This window comes from Portunus trituberculatus, chromosome 17 (genome assembly GCF_017591435.1).
Source record: "Portunus trituberculatus isolate SZX2019 chromosome 17, ASM1759143v1, whole genome shotgun sequence".
In the NCBI taxonomy this organism is placed as follows: domain Eukaryota; kingdom Metazoa; phylum Arthropoda; class Malacostraca; order Decapoda; family Portunidae; genus Portunus; species Portunus trituberculatus.
In genome coordinates, this window is record NC_059271.1 from 32,346,865 (window position 1) to 32,363,900 (window position 17,036).

General features: G+C 36.5%; 1 protein-coding gene and 2 long non-coding RNA genes across 11 annotated transcripts in view; 1 reads left to right on the plus strand and 2 right to left on the minus strand.

The window, feature by feature from the left end:
* LOC123505082 (chloride channel protein 2-like) overlaps positions 1-8,594 on the plus strand; it is an 86,588-nt gene extending 77,994 nt beyond the window's left edge. For 6 of the 8 annotated variants that reach the window (XM_045256130.1, XM_045256129.1, XM_045256131.1 and 3 more), the window contains 8 exons: positions 851-1,008; positions 1,755-2,056; positions 2,239-2,417; positions 2,627-2,735; positions 2,958-3,098; positions 3,907-3,993; positions 4,290-4,403; positions 5,850-8,594. In XM_045256130.1, coding sequence (XP_045112065.1) covers positions 851-1,008; positions 1,755-2,056; positions 2,239-2,417; positions 2,627-2,735; positions 2,958-3,098; positions 3,907-3,993; positions 4,290-4,403; positions 5,850-5,972 — 1,213 coding nt within the window. In that variant the 3' untranslated portion in view covers positions 5,973-8,594. The remainder of the gene's footprint in view (positions 1-850; positions 1,009-1,754; positions 2,057-2,238; positions 2,418-2,626; positions 2,736-2,957; positions 3,099-3,906; positions 3,994-4,289; positions 4,404-5,849) is intronic. The other 2 variants (XM_045256133.1, XM_045256128.1) reach the window with 1 other exon arrangement.
* The window catches only part of LOC123505087, a 33,877-nt gene continuing 19,628 nt past the window's right edge, over positions 2,788-17,036 (minus strand). Inside the window, exons 3-6 of one of the 2 annotated variants that reach the window (XR_006675045.1) lie at positions 9,562-9,631; positions 7,879-7,930; positions 5,836-6,441; positions 2,788-3,017 (exon numbers count right to left, since the gene is read on the minus strand). This is a non-coding gene — a long non-coding RNA (uncharacterized LOC123505087). The remainder of the gene's footprint in view (positions 3,018-5,835; positions 6,442-7,878; positions 7,931-9,561; positions 9,632-17,036) is intronic. The other variant, XR_006675046.1, reaches the window with a different exon arrangement.
* On the minus strand, positions 10,122-13,305 carry LOC123505088. Its single transcript, XR_006675047.1, has 2 exons — positions 12,049-13,305; positions 10,122-11,354 (listed from the first exon to the last, which is right to left on the minus strand). It is a non-coding gene; the product is annotated as an uncharacterized LOC123505088 (long non-coding RNA).

The following is a 17,036-nucleotide window of genomic DNA, read 5'->3' on the forward strand; positions in this document are numbered from 1 at the left end:
AGTCCCAGTCAAAATGAGGTAGAAGTGAGCATTTGCTTGTATTGATGGTGAGACTTGGCTGGAAGTTTTTAGCAGTTGTCTTGGGTAGTATTGTCACAGCTCACTTAAATGCCTAAATATTGCCTTGCACACAGAAGTGTCTTCTTTACTTACAGTAAATATGATACTGAAGAATTAGATCACTTATATGAGAGGGAACTGTATTATAAGAACTTATCTTAGTTCCTTGAATGGTTACAAAATAGGAATTTTATCATAGAAACTCATCCTAAAGTAGATGTAGTACTTTTATAGTTTCTTGATTTGATGAAATACTCATAGTTTACTTACGTAGATATAGTAGCTACTTGTATAGTTTCTTTGAGTAGATGTAGTATGTCGTTGTATAGTTTCTTGAAGTTAATACATTAATAGTTACAATTTATTTTCTTACTGAATGGTTTTCCATGTTGTATGCCATTAAAATGAATGTCTCCAACTAAAAATATTTCAATCCTAAGTTTGTAATTGCATATATTTTCTAGATTGCATGCTGGAAAAGGTGTTCACTTTATTTATTTACTGACTTGCATCAAGATGTCTCATGAACTAAATAAGCTCTTAGATCTACTTTTTTTTATGAAACAGCAATATGAATATTCACTTTTTGTTTGGTATGGAAAGCAGCAGTCTCCCAAATATATAAGAACTGACAAGTCTCATGTCTTGTCATGTCTGATCATGTTAACTTTCACTTATTATTTAATTGGTGTAACTACTTTTTATTGTGTTTGGTCTATAATTTATTGCGAGTTTCAGCATTAATACATTGTGTTCCATGTTAGCATGCTCAATGTTTGTCATTCTTCAGAGCCCTAGAAGATGAGAACGTTCAGAATGAAGAGATAGACAAGGAGGAGGAAAGAAAGAAGACTAAGCAGCGACTCATAGATATTGCAGAGGCAAGGAAGAGGAGGTCTTCTCCAATATCATCACCAGCTCTGGCGGTGGTGACTGGCACTGGTGGAGGTAAGATTGACACTAATAATATGAAGTAACTAAAACTGTTCATGGTATGTTTATTCATCTTAATTTTATTATCATAGTTATACTATTTTCATGTTATAGACCAACACACTCCACTTGAGCCTTGATCTGATTGGTAACAAACAAGTCAGAAATGAATGCTTACTTTCAGTGTCCATGTCAAGGCTTCACTCACTGGAGATGTGATAAATGTTCATTTAGTTTATCATGCCTTCAGATATTTTAGCATAATTTTTGCACTCCAAAGCAAGACACGTCAAACATAACATCAGAAATTCTTGTAATAGAGACTGCAAGCCTAGAAGCAAATTTATACATTGTCCACAAGATACACATGCTGATAGTGTAGTCTTCCGTCATTAGCAAAGTTTTAAGGCTCCTTTAGCATGAATTGTTTGTAAAATTGCCAGCTAAAATGCAATTCAGAAACAGCAATCAATATGAGCTGTGTGGGTCCTGAGGGTCCTGGCAACATGACACTTTAATCAGGACTGTGGCTGGCATGTAAACCTTCTCAGGCCATCTAAATGACAGTAATAAAGTGGACAATGAAATCAGCACTTTCTATTATATATTACTTACATCCTTATTTCTGTTTTGTTGTAAATTAACTATTGTGTTGATAAAAGATTATCTATGAATGCAGTAAACATTTTATTCTTCATTGTAAAAATAATATCCATTTCTATTGTTACATTCTTGAGATTTAATTTTGTCTTGGTTTGCAGATGAGGAGCCCTCACTGACAAAGAAGACCAAGGTTAGCAGTACTTCCACCACCACCACCACCAACACTACTCACTCATCAGCACCTTCAAATACCTACAGTTCTGCTTCCATCAGCAGCAGCACTGCCACTACCATCTCCACACCAAGCACAATCGCTCCTCTGCCCTCTGTGATAATAGGCCAACCTATCGATGATGACAGATTAAAGCAAAGAAGACCTTCAAGATTTGAGGTCACAAAAGTAGAGTCTCCAACTAAACCTAATGAATCGTCAGTCACTGTTCAGATAGACCCGGTGGAGGTAAGCATGAAACACTCCAAGTGGTACATGTAGTGTCTCTCTCTCTCTCTTTTGAAGGGGATGTCACAGTAATGCTTTAACTTCAGTGTATACTTTGATGAATGAAGGTTTGATGTAGAAAAGAACCATTACCTAAACTAGTGATGTATGTGAAATATAAAATGTTAAATGCCCTCCAACAGATTCCATCATCATCAGAGTCTGATTTAGATAGGCTGAAAGTGCCTCAGCAGAATACATTGCCACGAAAATCAATTTTGAAGAAAACAAACAGCTTTATCCTGCATCCCGTGTCAACATCATCTCCCTTCACATCTCCACAACACACACCATACGCTACTGTCCATGCTGGAGATTCTAAGTGAGTCAGCTTGCCAGTTGTAATTTTAGTATAAGGGCAATTTTGTCATTACTTAATGTGTGTGAGGGCTTATTTATTGTGTACTAATGTCACATTGTCATAAGTAACAATCTTATTTGAAGAATTTTTTTTTATTTTAATGAACTTTTGTCTTTATCCTTTGTTAATTACATGATTACTAATTGCATTCCTTAAACCTTATTTCTCAGACTTCGACAAGCATTTGAAGCTGTATTGAGAAAGACAAGTTTAAGAAAAATAGATGATAAAAATGGTAACAGCAGCCAAAATATCAACAGCTCCAAAAAGGTTTCATTGGTAAGTTAACAATAGACACAGTTTACTCTCAACACTGAGGGACCTGGCAAGTACTTGTGCAAGAAAGGAAAATCTGGAATCTTTTTTATATGTAACTGGCTTTTGGTTCAGGTCAATAAAAAAAATAAAAAGGATAGAAAAAAAATCATTCAATGTATTTAAACAAAATATTCATGAAAATTCAACATTACATGACTTCTTATTGCAAGTGTGTTCTAACAGCCATTGGAGCGGATGGTGGAGATCAGCCTTGAGGAACAGCGGCGGTGGGAGGAGGAGGAGCTGAATAAGGAAGTGGATTTCAGCAAGTGCCACATAGATCCTGCACCTTTCCAGCTTGTGGAAAGGACTTCTTTGTTGAAAGTAAGTTTTATTTAATGAAGAAAGTTTGACATTTTGTTTTCTGTAGATGGAAATATTCTTTTCTTTAATTATTCTATTTTAAGGGTTTTTTTTAATGAAAATAGATATTTGCTTTCCTGCAAACTTTAATATCCTTCCCCCCCCCCCTCTCTCTCTCTCTCTCTCTCTCTCTCTCTCTCTCTCTCTCTCTCTCTCTCTCTCTCTCTCTCTCTCCCCATGTGACACATCCCTCCATTTTGAGAAGGTATTACGAGTTTATGACAAAGAGTGGGCACACTGAGGGGTTTATTGCTGCTGCATCACAACTCTGGCTTGGGCTTTAAAAGTGAACTTAAATTAAAAGTGAGAGAAGTTAAAAACATTTACTTCGAACTTCCAAACCTTTCTTGAAATCTCCTAGAACAGAGAGTGAACAAGCTGGCCGTGACAATGCTGACATATATTTTTGTCAGCAGCTTCCAAACTTTTGCATTTATTGTAAATAAAGGACATGTGCATGAAACATTCATAAAACCACCTTTGGGACACTGAACTTAAAACTTGCCTCCGACTTTCCATCTTGTAGTAATTTCTAAATCTATCAAGGCTCCAAGTTAACATTAATTCAGATTTATAAACACAAGGCTGAAATACTTTAAACATCTTCCGTAGAGCTTTATGAACTTAGAATGAGAGTAAAATTATCTCTTCAGGAGGACTGTGCTGCTTTCCTTTTACACTCAAATACTTTTCAGATGAGCATTCATTACTTGTTCACCTCTCTTACCTCATGAAAAGACATGATATTGTATCTTACTTTTTTTTTCAGGTTCATTCTCTATTCTCCATGTTGGGTTTGAATCATGCATACGTCACAGCCATTGGAAGAATTATTGGAGTCGTAGCATTGAAAGAGGCAAGTATTGTTTCATAACCTTAAGTTCACTACTAAATTTGTAAATGCTTTATTTACTATTAAGACTTATGTCACTTAATTAATATAGCTCCCAAAATGAACTTGTAGGATATAGATATTGATTTGATGAAAGAGTTCAGAAATAAGAAATCACATTTTCAGTGAAATACTGGTTCCAATATTTTTTTTATTTTTATTAAAATATAGGTCAGTGACTAAGTTAGATAAACCTTTGTCAGTATATGCTATTAACTTTTACGGTAACACTTGTTTCCAATGCTTGATTTGCCTTCCAGCTGAGGAAAGCAGTTGAATCAACTAACTGTGGTGACTTCCCTAAACCTCGGAGAAATAGGGCCACTTTGGGAACTTTCAGGGAAAAATTTTTAAGGCCTACAGTTCGAAAAAAGGTTTAAAAGTCATTTTAGTTTGGAGTGTTGTGAATGTATTGTTTAATTTGACTTTAATCATATTTGTGTGATGGAAAAGCATCTGTTGCTTCTTTTTCTTTTGATAACAATTCCAAAGGTACAAAGGAAACAAAATACTGAGTTGTGTAGAATCTAAAGTTTAGTAGAACAAAAAATTCAAGCATGCCCAGTCTTTCTTTATACTGTCTAACCACTGAAATAGGTATTAATTTAGAAGCAAAATCTTAATTATATTGACATCATACAGTAAAAACTCAATATAATGGACTCTGATAAAGTGAAATATCAGATATAAAAACTTTTAAAAGCCTCATGAAAAGATTTTGACACACACAATGTACATAGTTGTATGATTATTAGTGAGGAAAGTGTGCTAAATACAGAAGTCACTAAAAACTGTAAAAGAATGTTCAGTGGTTGCCACAAATGCATTACAGGACACTTGTAGGAGAAGAGTAAGGATGGAGAAAGCCAATCTTTTACTGAAAGTGGCATTTTGATACATACACTCACTTCACACATCCCACCAAGCAAAGGGTGAAAAACTAAAACTGCCCCTCTTTGTTCAGCCCTGTTGTCTGACAATGACTGCATGATGTGTTACTGTAAAACATCTTGCCTTCAAATACCACCCGAGTTTGATGAATGCCCTTCCTTGCAATGAATGTCTGATATAGCAAGTATGTCAATGCTATAATGAAATCGTCTCCCCTCCTAATTTGTTCATTATATTGAGAGTTTGCTATTTTTTTTCCAGTGATAACAGCAAAATTTATGTTCTAAACCATCAACATTATTCATAGCCATCATCATTTTCTCTTGAACAGTGATTGGTAGTTACTGCAAAAGATTACAGAGGGAGAGAGAAAATGTCCCTTCCTTCTCTCTCTCTCTCTCTCTCTCTCTCTCTCTCTCTCTCTCTCATATGTAGATAGGTATATATGAACAAGAGGTAAGCTGTGACTGGCTGGACACAAACAAGTATAGCACTGAGGCAAGTGTGTGTCAGTGCAACAATAGAGGCATATGAGTGAAGAGTGGAGTCAGTCAGGAGAGCTACACCAAACACTGCCAAGGCACATCATACACAGCTTCCTTGATTCAAGTGTGTCTGGGATCATATTATTTCTTATCTGTATACACACACTTCTCTACACTGTTTTCCCACTCTTTATATAGACAAAAGGAAGCCTCAGGAATAATTTATACAAATGAGTGGTTTGTATAAAAATTTTGTGAGGTCCATATTTGATGACTAAACTATATTTATTTTTTTTCTTCATAATTCCTCGAGTTATATTTGTTGCATGTTTTGATAGTTATCATGATTTTACTTTTCCAGGACAATCTATTGCAATAAGTATTTAGATAATGTTATGATCATTAAATTAAAGATTATTTAAATCCTTACTTTTTGTTTCACAGCTGAGAAAAGCTATTGAAGAAACCAATTCCGGGGAATTTCCCAAAACAGAGCCAGTGCCGGCATCTGGCTCAGCAGAGGAGGAAGCTGCAGCAAAACTTCTCAAGCCTGAAACAAAGGAATGATGGCCAGTAGAAATCAATAACAATAAGTGTACAAGTAACATATAGTGGAAATCATGAATTATTTCTGGAGAAAAGCATGTACTTAAAATTTAATTACTAAAAATATATCAACTTCATATAAATAATATATTTAGTGAAAACTATTTGACCACTTCTGCAATATATATATATATATATATATATATATATATATATATATATATATATATATATATATATATATATATATATATATTGGCACAGGGAGAAAAGTATTCATCTTTCCATTGAGTTAAGGTGGTGTTAGAGTGGTAAGAAATGGTGTCATAGTGTGTACATATCATGAAAGAATGCCATATCAAGCAAGTACCATGGTAGTGATGAAGTGTTGATGAGCAAGTGAAGGTAAGCGTAGTAGGTGATGTGTACTCATTCAGGCAGAAACACTTGACGGTGAAATGATGGTTGCTGAATATGGTTGTTCTTGTTTCTGGAGGGTTTAAAGCTGTTTTTTTTTTTTTTTTTTCTAAATTGTTTTTGAAGAATTGCAACATTGATCTCAAAGCAATACTTAGATATAGTGAAGTTACTTTATTGGAATCGTGATATGTGATTTATTATTAACATAGTAAAGGGGATTTAGAATAAAATAGTTATTTATGAGTAATTAGAAGAGCAGGCTTTTTAACTTAAACAATTTCAAAGTTATTACTGATGTGAAATATATGAAAAGTCGTAACAGTTGTCACTAAATTTAACCTTAATTTTGTAATCATATTCTGCTTGTTTTACTTGTTGTGGCAGTGATTACCTCAGGGAAGTGTTGAATTAAAGAGTGATATTTATGCTTGGATATTCATAACAATTGATAATATAAATCCACATAAATGCAAAATTAGGTAACAAGTACATACTTCTTTACTAAGTATGGTGTAGCAGCCTTGTGCTGTTAACACATGATGCTACATTTGCTTTGGTATATTATTATCACTAAAGAATTTGATTTGCTACATCCCTCTGAAAAATTAGTTTTCATGATAGTTGAATTAGAAATGTAATACACTACCTTACAATACTTACATACTTTACAATGACCACAAACAAGCTGAACCATGCATGTCATTCCTGGTGGGTAATCAGCAGAGTCTTAAGTGATTTTCCAAGGTTGTCATTGACTGGATCATGAGCTGAGGCCTGTCTCCTGTTTATCTCAGAACTACTCTCTCTACACTCTGCCATACTTATATTCTCTGTGGTTCATATATATTGCATAATATTTGTTTTTTTTTTATTACTGGGTAGAGAGTGCAAAGTTAAGGTTATATTGATGAAATATATTAATGTCACTAAGAACAAAATAATGAGTATACAGTTACCAAGACAATGTTATGAAATGTTTAAACCACTCACCATTCATGGAGCATGTGATAAAAATTCTGAACATATTTTTCATAAAGGCAAAAAGACAAGATGGCAGGAAAGTTTTAGTTTGAGCTATAGGCATAGGACAAATCATTCTGTATTGTCAGATTGAAGGAAGACAGGCACAAAAGTACAGAACTGCTGGTGTCCATCATTTACAACAACTTGTCATAAAGAGTGTCAGGTACTTTCCTTTTTGTTTCATTGTCTCAACTGATAAGTGTTCAGGAGAATTTTATCACTTTTTTCTCATGCTACATTTTTTCTCATAATGGGTTAAAATCAGCCAAGTATATAAGGTGGTTTAAATGTTTATAATGTTATCCTTGAATTGAATTTAAATTAGCTTGTCCTGTTCAGTAATGCTTGAAAAAATGAAGTACTACAGTATGCAAAACAAGTGAAGTACGTATGTACAAAAATTTGTATTATATTTAAAAGATGACGTTTTTTGGCAAATAGGGAGACAGGCTGCCTCAAGACAAGAAATCATATCAAGACCAACCTTACAAAAGCAGCTTTACCTCTAGTTGCAAGACAAGAATGAACAACTCATTCTGGAAATACAAAAAATAAAAAAGCACTTTTTAGAAGAAATCCAGGGAATGCTGTTGGATATAAAAAGAGATCCAAAAAGAAATTGTTGGATATATCAACATCAATTAATAAATGTCATGAATGCACACCTACAACTTATTGAAAGGAAACTGAACAGTCACTGACGGCAATAATCTCTGCAAAACGTCAATTGCAGTACTATTATATGTAGCACAAAAATTTTCACAACAGCTGAGGCTGCACTACTACGATGAAATAATATTTCCTGGTAATCAGGGCACTGCAAACCATACTACCACAAGACTGAACATAACTTTGAGCTCATCATAAGACATTAATTTCTGTGAAACTTCAAGTACATGTGTGTGCACACACACACACACACACACACACACACACACACACACACACACACACACACACACACACACACACACACACACTGTTAGCTCAGTTGGTTAGAGCACCATGCTAATAACGCGGATATCGTGGATTTGATCCCCATTTGGGCCAAAAATGACCCTCAAAAAATGACACACACACACACATATATATATTCATTAGTCACTGTTCACTGTATGCTACAAATTTGTCTTTATATTCTCAGTTGCATATAAACATTATATCAGTGGCCGGGTAATATTTCAGCAAGAGCAACGCTCATTTCCAAGAACAAGGACTTTTCTTGATAAATTAATAAATTAAGAAAGCAGATGGAAATGGTGTTAGCTCACTATCATGTTCTTCACAAACCAGTGGCTTTAGTGAACATCTAATCAAAGGCAAGGTTCATTATAGACAACTTTATATTCTGTACTCAAGATGATCTAGTTACAGGCAGATTATGCATACAAATTTAAAAATCCATCTTGTATGTAAGAATCATAATTTGCTTTGAGCTTATTATTAATTACATACATATACTATCTAGCATGAAGCTTTGACTTGTAAGGTATCTTTACATTCAAGTCTTGTGTGCAGCATGCCAAGTTTGAGTACAATTAATGTGAAATTTTCTACTCAACAGTTTCCAAGGATCTCTTGACATGAAGTCCTTAATTTTTACACTATTTCAACTTTTACCATGAGGGATGCAGTGATTCACAGGCACAGTACACAATTTGAGACAATCCTTGAGTTAGGGAGTTACAGCATAAAAGTAGACTATAGTACAGTAAAACTGGATGCTACATACATTTATGGGAGATTTGTAATGTCTCAAATAAAATATTTTTGTCTAATCAAATATTCTTTTAGATATCTTCAACTTTTTACTAAAGATAAGAGATTTATGTAAAGTACTTGGAGTAAATTTAAGTAGCACTGCTTTATGTGCATTATCAACTTGTTATGGATGAGTTAAACCACATCATTAGTACATAATTATATAGTTAAACTTCATCTGATGAATGTCAAACTTTTGATGGTAACTTACTAATGTGCATCTCTTGTATATGTTGTTGTTATGAATTCATATTTCTCTCTTGTGGAGTTGATTATCTCAAGAATGTGTTGGTTGTTAGAAAGAAAGTATTTTTGCATGTACACACACACACACACACACACACACACACACACACACACACACACACACACACACACACACACACACACACATTCTCAGTCCTACCTGAAGATCGGTCTATGAGCTCTGAGCCTGCTCTGTAATGGGGAAGGCTGGCCGGGTGACCAGCAGGCGACTGAAAATACAATACACATACATACATACATACACACAAAGATAAAGAGATGATGAAAAAGTTCATATAATATAAAATTTAATCCAAACTAGAATATGCTTATTTCATCACCACAATAAAAAAGATAGAAGGAAGATAGAAAGAATTAAAAAAGTGCAACCAAATTGGTTCCAAGTTTGAGATATTTAACTAATGAAGACGGATTAAAGAGATTAAAACTACCAACATTGCAACAGAGGAGACAAAGTGGAGACCTAATTGATATATATATATATATATATATATATATATATATATATATATATATATATATATATATATATATATATATATATATATAGGTCATTGAGGGGGATGGACCAAGTTGACAAAGAAGACTTATTGGTGAATGACTGAAGGAGTACAAGGACACATGACAAAATGGAAAAAGACTGCATGTAGAAAAATAGAGTTTCCCAAATAAAAGCATAGAAATATGGAAAAGTATGGATGAATGGTGGCTCAAGCAAGGGATATTTATTAATTTAAGGCGAGTTGGATGATTATAGATATATAGACAGGACAGGATGACTAGTTCAATATGCACGTGCGCAGACACACACACACACACACACACACACACACACACACACACACACACACACACACACACACACACACACACTGAAAGGCCATTAAATATTAGCAATATTATCTTCTCATGCTTGATTCTGATTCCAAGCCAAAAGTTAATTCAATCTGAATATAACAGTTACAACCTCTGACCTGACCTAGAGGATCAACGATATATACATCATCAACCTCTTCTTTGCACCTGTGGTTGGAAATTTGAGTGAGCTTCCGATGATAGGATGATACCTTTATGATCAACACAGCAATTGTAATGATGAAATTTCTATTTTCCAACAGTAACTCGTTTTTCTAAATACTCTTCCTTGCTCCCAAAACAATACAAAGTACACAAAAAGCAGTCATTACAATGGCACTGAGCCTGAGAGATACACCAAATATAATATATATTGAAATTTTTAGTACTTTAAGAAAAGAGAAAGGAGAGATCTAGTTATAATTCAAAGGACTTTGGAAGAAATGAATGTGGATAAAGAAAGCTTATTTACATGATACTCAAGATAATGAGCCTTGGAAAAAAGATTAACTGCAAGTTAAAGAAACAAAATTACTTCCATTACTAAAGTAGAAAAATCTGAAACACAGGTATGAATGTCCATGCAAGGAATATTCTTGAATTCAAAGCCATGTTGGATATCAGTAGACAGGAACAGTCATTTTCCTGTATAACACACACACACACACACACACACACACACACACACACACACACACACACACACACACACACATGGGACTTAATAGTGATAGGCCACCATATATGTGTAGACTAATGAAAAGATTGGAGAAGCTGGACAGCAACAAAATTGTGAGGCAAGATACAAGAGACACCACAGGACACAGATGAAAGTTAAAAAGGAAATCTGTAGACAAGAGATGAAAAAATAGTTTTCTACAAAAAGTAGTTGATGCATGGAACTGTGTATTATTCATAATTTCACTGCCAAGTTAAACCACAACAGATACAGAGGCAGGACAGTATTAGCATAGCTCCTTTCCAGCATGACACAACTAGGTAATCACACACACACACACACACACACACACACACACACACACACACACACACACACACACACACACACACACACACCTTGTCAGAGACTGCAGCAGATCAAACAGTGAATTACACACACACACACACACACACACACACACACACACACACACACACACACACACACACACACACACACACACACACACACACACGGTAGCTCAGTGGTTAGAGCGCTGGCTTCACAAGCCAGAGGACCGGAGTTCGATTCCCCAGCCGGATGGAGATATTTGAGTGTGTCTCCTTTCACGTGTAGGCCCTGTTCACCTAACAGTGAGTAGGTACGGGATGTAAATCGAGGAGTTGTGACCTTGTTGTCCCGGTGTGTGGTGTGTGCCTGGTCTCAGGCCTATCCGAAGATTGGAAATAATGAGCTCTGAGCTCGTTCCGTAGGGTAACATCTGGCTGTCTCGTCAGAGACTGCAGCAGATCAAACACTCAGTGAAACACACACACTCTGCGAAGTGTAGTGGTTAGCACGCTCAACTCACAATCGAGAGGGTCCTGGTTCAAGTACTGGAAAGCAGCAAGGCAAATGGGCTTCTTAATATGTAGCCCCTGTTCACCTAGCAGTAAATAGGTACGGGATGTAACTTGAGGGGTTGTGGCCTCACTTTCCCGGTGTGTGGTGTGGTCTCAGTCCTACCTGATGATTGGACACTACGAGCTCTAAGCTCTCTCTGTAGGGTAAAGACTGGCTGGGTGACCAGCAGACAAATGTGGTGAATACACACACACACACACACACACACACACACACACACACACACACACACACACACACACACACACACACACACACACATATTCTGTTGAAATGATTATAAAGTAATCCTTCAGGGAAATACATATTTTATAAACAGTTCATATCCATTTTCTGAAACTTGAATAAAATATGTGAGATTAAGATGTGAAGTGCAGTCATTACTATATTGCCACATTTTAGATAGTTTTCTGTTTTCTATGTAGATAACAATGTATATTTGTTAAATTTATTATAATGTTGTACAGAACAAATATTCCATACTACAGAAATCCTTTTTTAGTGTGTATGAATTGTTTTTTTTTTATACAATGATAACATGACGAGCCAAGAGGACCTAATAATAGCATGAAAAAGACATGCATCATAGCAGCTTCTCTGCTATAACTAATAATGTAAATAAAATGTCCCAAAAGTCATGGCCACCATGTCAGCTGAACAGACTGTGAGTAAACACTGTAAAAGGCAACTGTGCAATACTTATTTATAAGGAACTGAACATGTACATAGCCTGACCCTTACTATTGAATTAATGGATCAGGATATGTTCAAACACTGGTGATACTAATGAGTGAATTGCATGAGCCAAGCTATGTGGTAGGATGTCTAGTTTATGAGAACAGACTGGATAAGAACAGGGATGTATAACTCATTCACCTGATGTGATAATCCCTTTTGGCTGTGCTCACTAATCACTATGTTACTACAACTAAGTCTGTAAATAAAGAGAGGTCTGACGTGCTCGTTACATTATATGTATATATATAGTATATGTATAACCTAAACTTGTTTTATTCACACTCCAGTGTCCTCAAAATAAGTGTTCCTCATGAGAAAAATGACTGCTTGATGGCATTATAGACTAGAGAAAATAAAATCTTCACATGTCATGTCGGGACACCATGTGTATCAAAATTACTGGAGAATAATCCTGTCAGTTACTTTTATTTTTAACCTTGAAATTGGAAGGGTGATACTAGTTCAATCCTAACACAAGGCAGTTTCTTAGTGAAAGGAGTAAAACTCGTATCTAGTTTCAACGGAGCTGTATGTTTTGAGATGTGTTCTTGTTTTTTAGGAATAATAGTTAACAAACTGTTGGATTTGATGCTCACAAATTGCTGCAGACTTCTCACCAGTTATTGTTATCATCCTTTTTTAACTGAGGTACTTCCCCTCTACATGTATGTACCTAATGTTTAATTTTTCATTGAAGGGTTGCCCTCCAACATACTTCATGACATGGCTGTGATGTCACTCCTTATGCTGCACCCTGTAGGTGCAGTACTTCATCAATCTAAAACTGAGTTCACTCTCAGTTCATGAAGGCAGATCAGTGGCAGTACATTGCTTTGCTCACTCTACATATATAAAGGATGCCACCACCTGTGGATTCCTATGTAAGTCTCCCTACAGGCACCCTTCCCATGCCATATTCCTCTTCCTAAAAATAGAAAATTATACAAGTACAGCACAGTACTTTTAATATAAGGTAGTGAGTGCGAAATAAAATACTATGTATACAGTTCCTCTCAGCTTTCTTGCATTAACTGGTGTTGCCATGGAGCACAGCAAGCGTGCTAGTCACTTCTAGAAAAAAAAAAAAAAAAAAAAAAAATGACATGCTGGAGACATGCAGAAAAAAAAAAAAAAAAACAACTGTACATTAGGCATGTGCACCGAAATTAGGTATACCGAAATTCAACATACGCTGTAGGGTGAGTTGGGGACGGATCGTACAATTTTTTTTTTATATAATCATAAAAAAAACTTTAGTGAATTACGTAAAGCTGAAGTTATTATTATAAAATAAAGTCATTTGACGATGTTGTGTGTATGGCACAGTTTTGGCACTACAATATTAATGGGTGAAAATAAGACAAGAAAAAAAGTGTACAGATCGTCCACAGGTGAGGACGATCTGATCTGTACAGGCATGTAGGTCCCTCAGAAAATTTTTTTTAAATATATAAACAATCAAATATATTACCAGTTTGCCCTCCCATTCCCTAACATGGGCTCTAATGATGATTTCAAAGTGATTGGCAACATAGATATGTAGCTACAAAACACTGCATGTTGAAACAAAGTGAAAGGTTATTCATCAAACTATATTGTACAAAAGTACAAAAATATTGAGTATCAAATTGTTTGAATCACAGCAGGTCATCCTACACATCACACTGCTTAAACACTATAAAAGAAATCATTCTAATCCTTATAGGATGACAAAGTAATAAATTGAAGATTTTTTTCAATCATTGAGGATCATCAAAATAAAATTAAACAATCTTTCATTCCACTGACATGTTTTTCTGCAGTACAAAAGTACCATATAAGGCTGGTCTACCCTACAAAGCCATGAAGGCAGGCCTCCTTAACATTGTAGGATGCCAGACTGCTGGAATCTGATGAATCGCTTCAATCTAGGGGTGGGTGCTGGCAATGGAGTAAACAAACTCCCCTTCACCTGCTTAAGCTCAATATCTCCTTCATCTTCAATGTTAGGGAAGATAAAAGTCACTCAGTTTACGTGAGGATGTTCCGTACATTTAAAATCCAAGCTGTACGGTAAGTCCACAACATGCCATTAAAATGTAGACGAACACCACGCCATTCCTTACGGGAGCACTTCCATTTAATCTTTGTCATATCATCACATACAGGCATATCTTGGTATCGAATACCTTACCATCGCACTCCTGGGATATTCATGAGCATTATAAGCCATAAATTAGTGGCAAAATATTACATCAGACATGCACAAAACAAGAAAACGAACCTGCATGACAGCGCGCGGCGTGCAGCATCAATGGCGGGTGTCAGCTGCGCGGCGTGCGCTTTCGTTTTCTTTCTCGGCTGATTAGTCACTAATTTCGCTATTTTCATATAAGCTCAAGGGAGCGTTTGTACGTTACGTCCTCATGTACGATCTCTCCCTAACTCACCCTACAAGTAATTTTTTTTTTTTGTCGATATTTTGCTTCGGTATTATTAGTTTTGGGCAATGTCCTAATATTAATTTACACGTCCCGCGCGCTCGATCTCCTCGTTTTCCGGTGTAGGACGTTGATCATGTCTCCCTGCAAGATCCTATCCCCACATTACTGCCCGTGCGCAGATGAGAAATCCCTTCCAGACGTCCGACTCGTTCAGACCGACTCAGTCGCAGCTTCCCTCAGGGCCAGTATTGCCAGGTGCTGGGTAATTACCTTGTTTTTTGGGTAATCTGAACACTATCAGGGTAACATCATTTCATTTCAGGGTAATATCATTTAATCATGGTACATATTATGGTAATGTTTCTTACATATAAATGAACTTACGTAATTGTTAAGGGTGTCTTTACGGTAAAGTACATACATAAATGCATTGTTATTGTTATTGTTGTGGTAATTATTGAAAGGCGTCGCCTCCACGCTAGAGGCGGTTTAAAAGTACATCATGAAATTGTTTGAAGAATAATTAGGTGTGTGTCTGTGGTAATTAACACTGGTGGCAGGGCCCAGCAGGTGGCAGGTGGCAGGTGGCATCCCCGCCTCGCTGAAACAAGCTGTTCAAACTATCACTTCCTCATTTCAGTGTAATGAGCATTGACAATATTATTTACGCGTCATGCCTATAGGCCTACATGCTTCATAATTAATACAGGAAAATGTGGATACATTGGTTTGGCTGGATAAAGGATTATGTGTCTTGACATTTCAGTAATGTGACAAGTGTAGGCGTGTCTGCCACAGGGGTTGGATGTGCGTTGATAGCAAGGCTGCAAAGTGCTTTTAGTAGCTTTTATGGTCACCCTTAGTATATCTCGACTTCTCATTGAGCGGTGGCGCAGACATACGTTAAGCTCAATCATGAACCTTTGTTCATGAGCTACGTGTTGGACTTTTCGTGGGTTTCCATTATTTTTCTCTTCCACGTGTAGGATTTTTCGTGGGTTTCCTCTATTTTCCTCTTGCGTGTTCAGATTTACTTGTACATTAAATTCCGGGTTTTTTTGCTGCTATATATAGTACTGTGCGTGGTGTGTGGTGTGTTGGGTAACGATCCGAACAGTAGATAACCCTACCAGAGGCGTTTTGGATTCCCCTTGGATTGGATGTCCGTTTCGAGCGCGTGACATTAGTATAGCTGCTACGTGGCATCTTCCTTCCTACTCGAGATGGAAGGAGCCTGAACCTCTGTCTGCGATTACCCTGCCGTCATCCATGTGAGCCACATTGACAGTCCAGTTTTACCCAGGCCGGAATCCGTCCTCTCACCAAGTATCTTGCTTTAGAAATATCTTCGCTAGAAATATCTGCGCATTCTTAGGTGTCTATGTAAAATTGATTGTAAAACTGATGAATGATAGAAGTAGGTTCTCGTATGGTTCTGTTTTCTCCAAAGAGGTGGTGTTAGGAGGAAAACCCGTAATGCCAAACATATGGTCCGAGGTAGGTGTAGGATAGAGTTTCACTCACTGTTGAGGTAAATTTGACGCTCCTTGGATAGGTCCAGGTTGTGTTGGGAGTAGGTTCACCAGGTTGGGTGACACCAGGTAGGGTTGTTAGGTTAGTGGGATATTGCGTTGTGCGAGTGACTTGTGTGCCGTGACGTTTCGGCCCTAGTTTCGTGTGTGCGTGTGCTGGGAACCAACGTATCATTAAATATAAAACGGCGATCTAGTGTTCGTGCTGAAACGTCACGGCACAAGACATGGTGGATGTTTAATAAGTAATGTGTGAATGAGGTAAGGCTTTTGTGTAAAAATGGGTGTATAGCAATATTTTGTGGGCTGTTCAATTGTCCAGGATTACCACTATCTGGTACAGTAAGTGTAGGAGCAATCGAATATTAAGTTCTGTTATGTGGCCATGCTAGGCACAGCACCGCACGCTAGTAAATATCTTAATTCACGCAGTTGCTTTTAATTTGAGGCTAGTCGCTCTGATTATACTCTTAAATTTTCC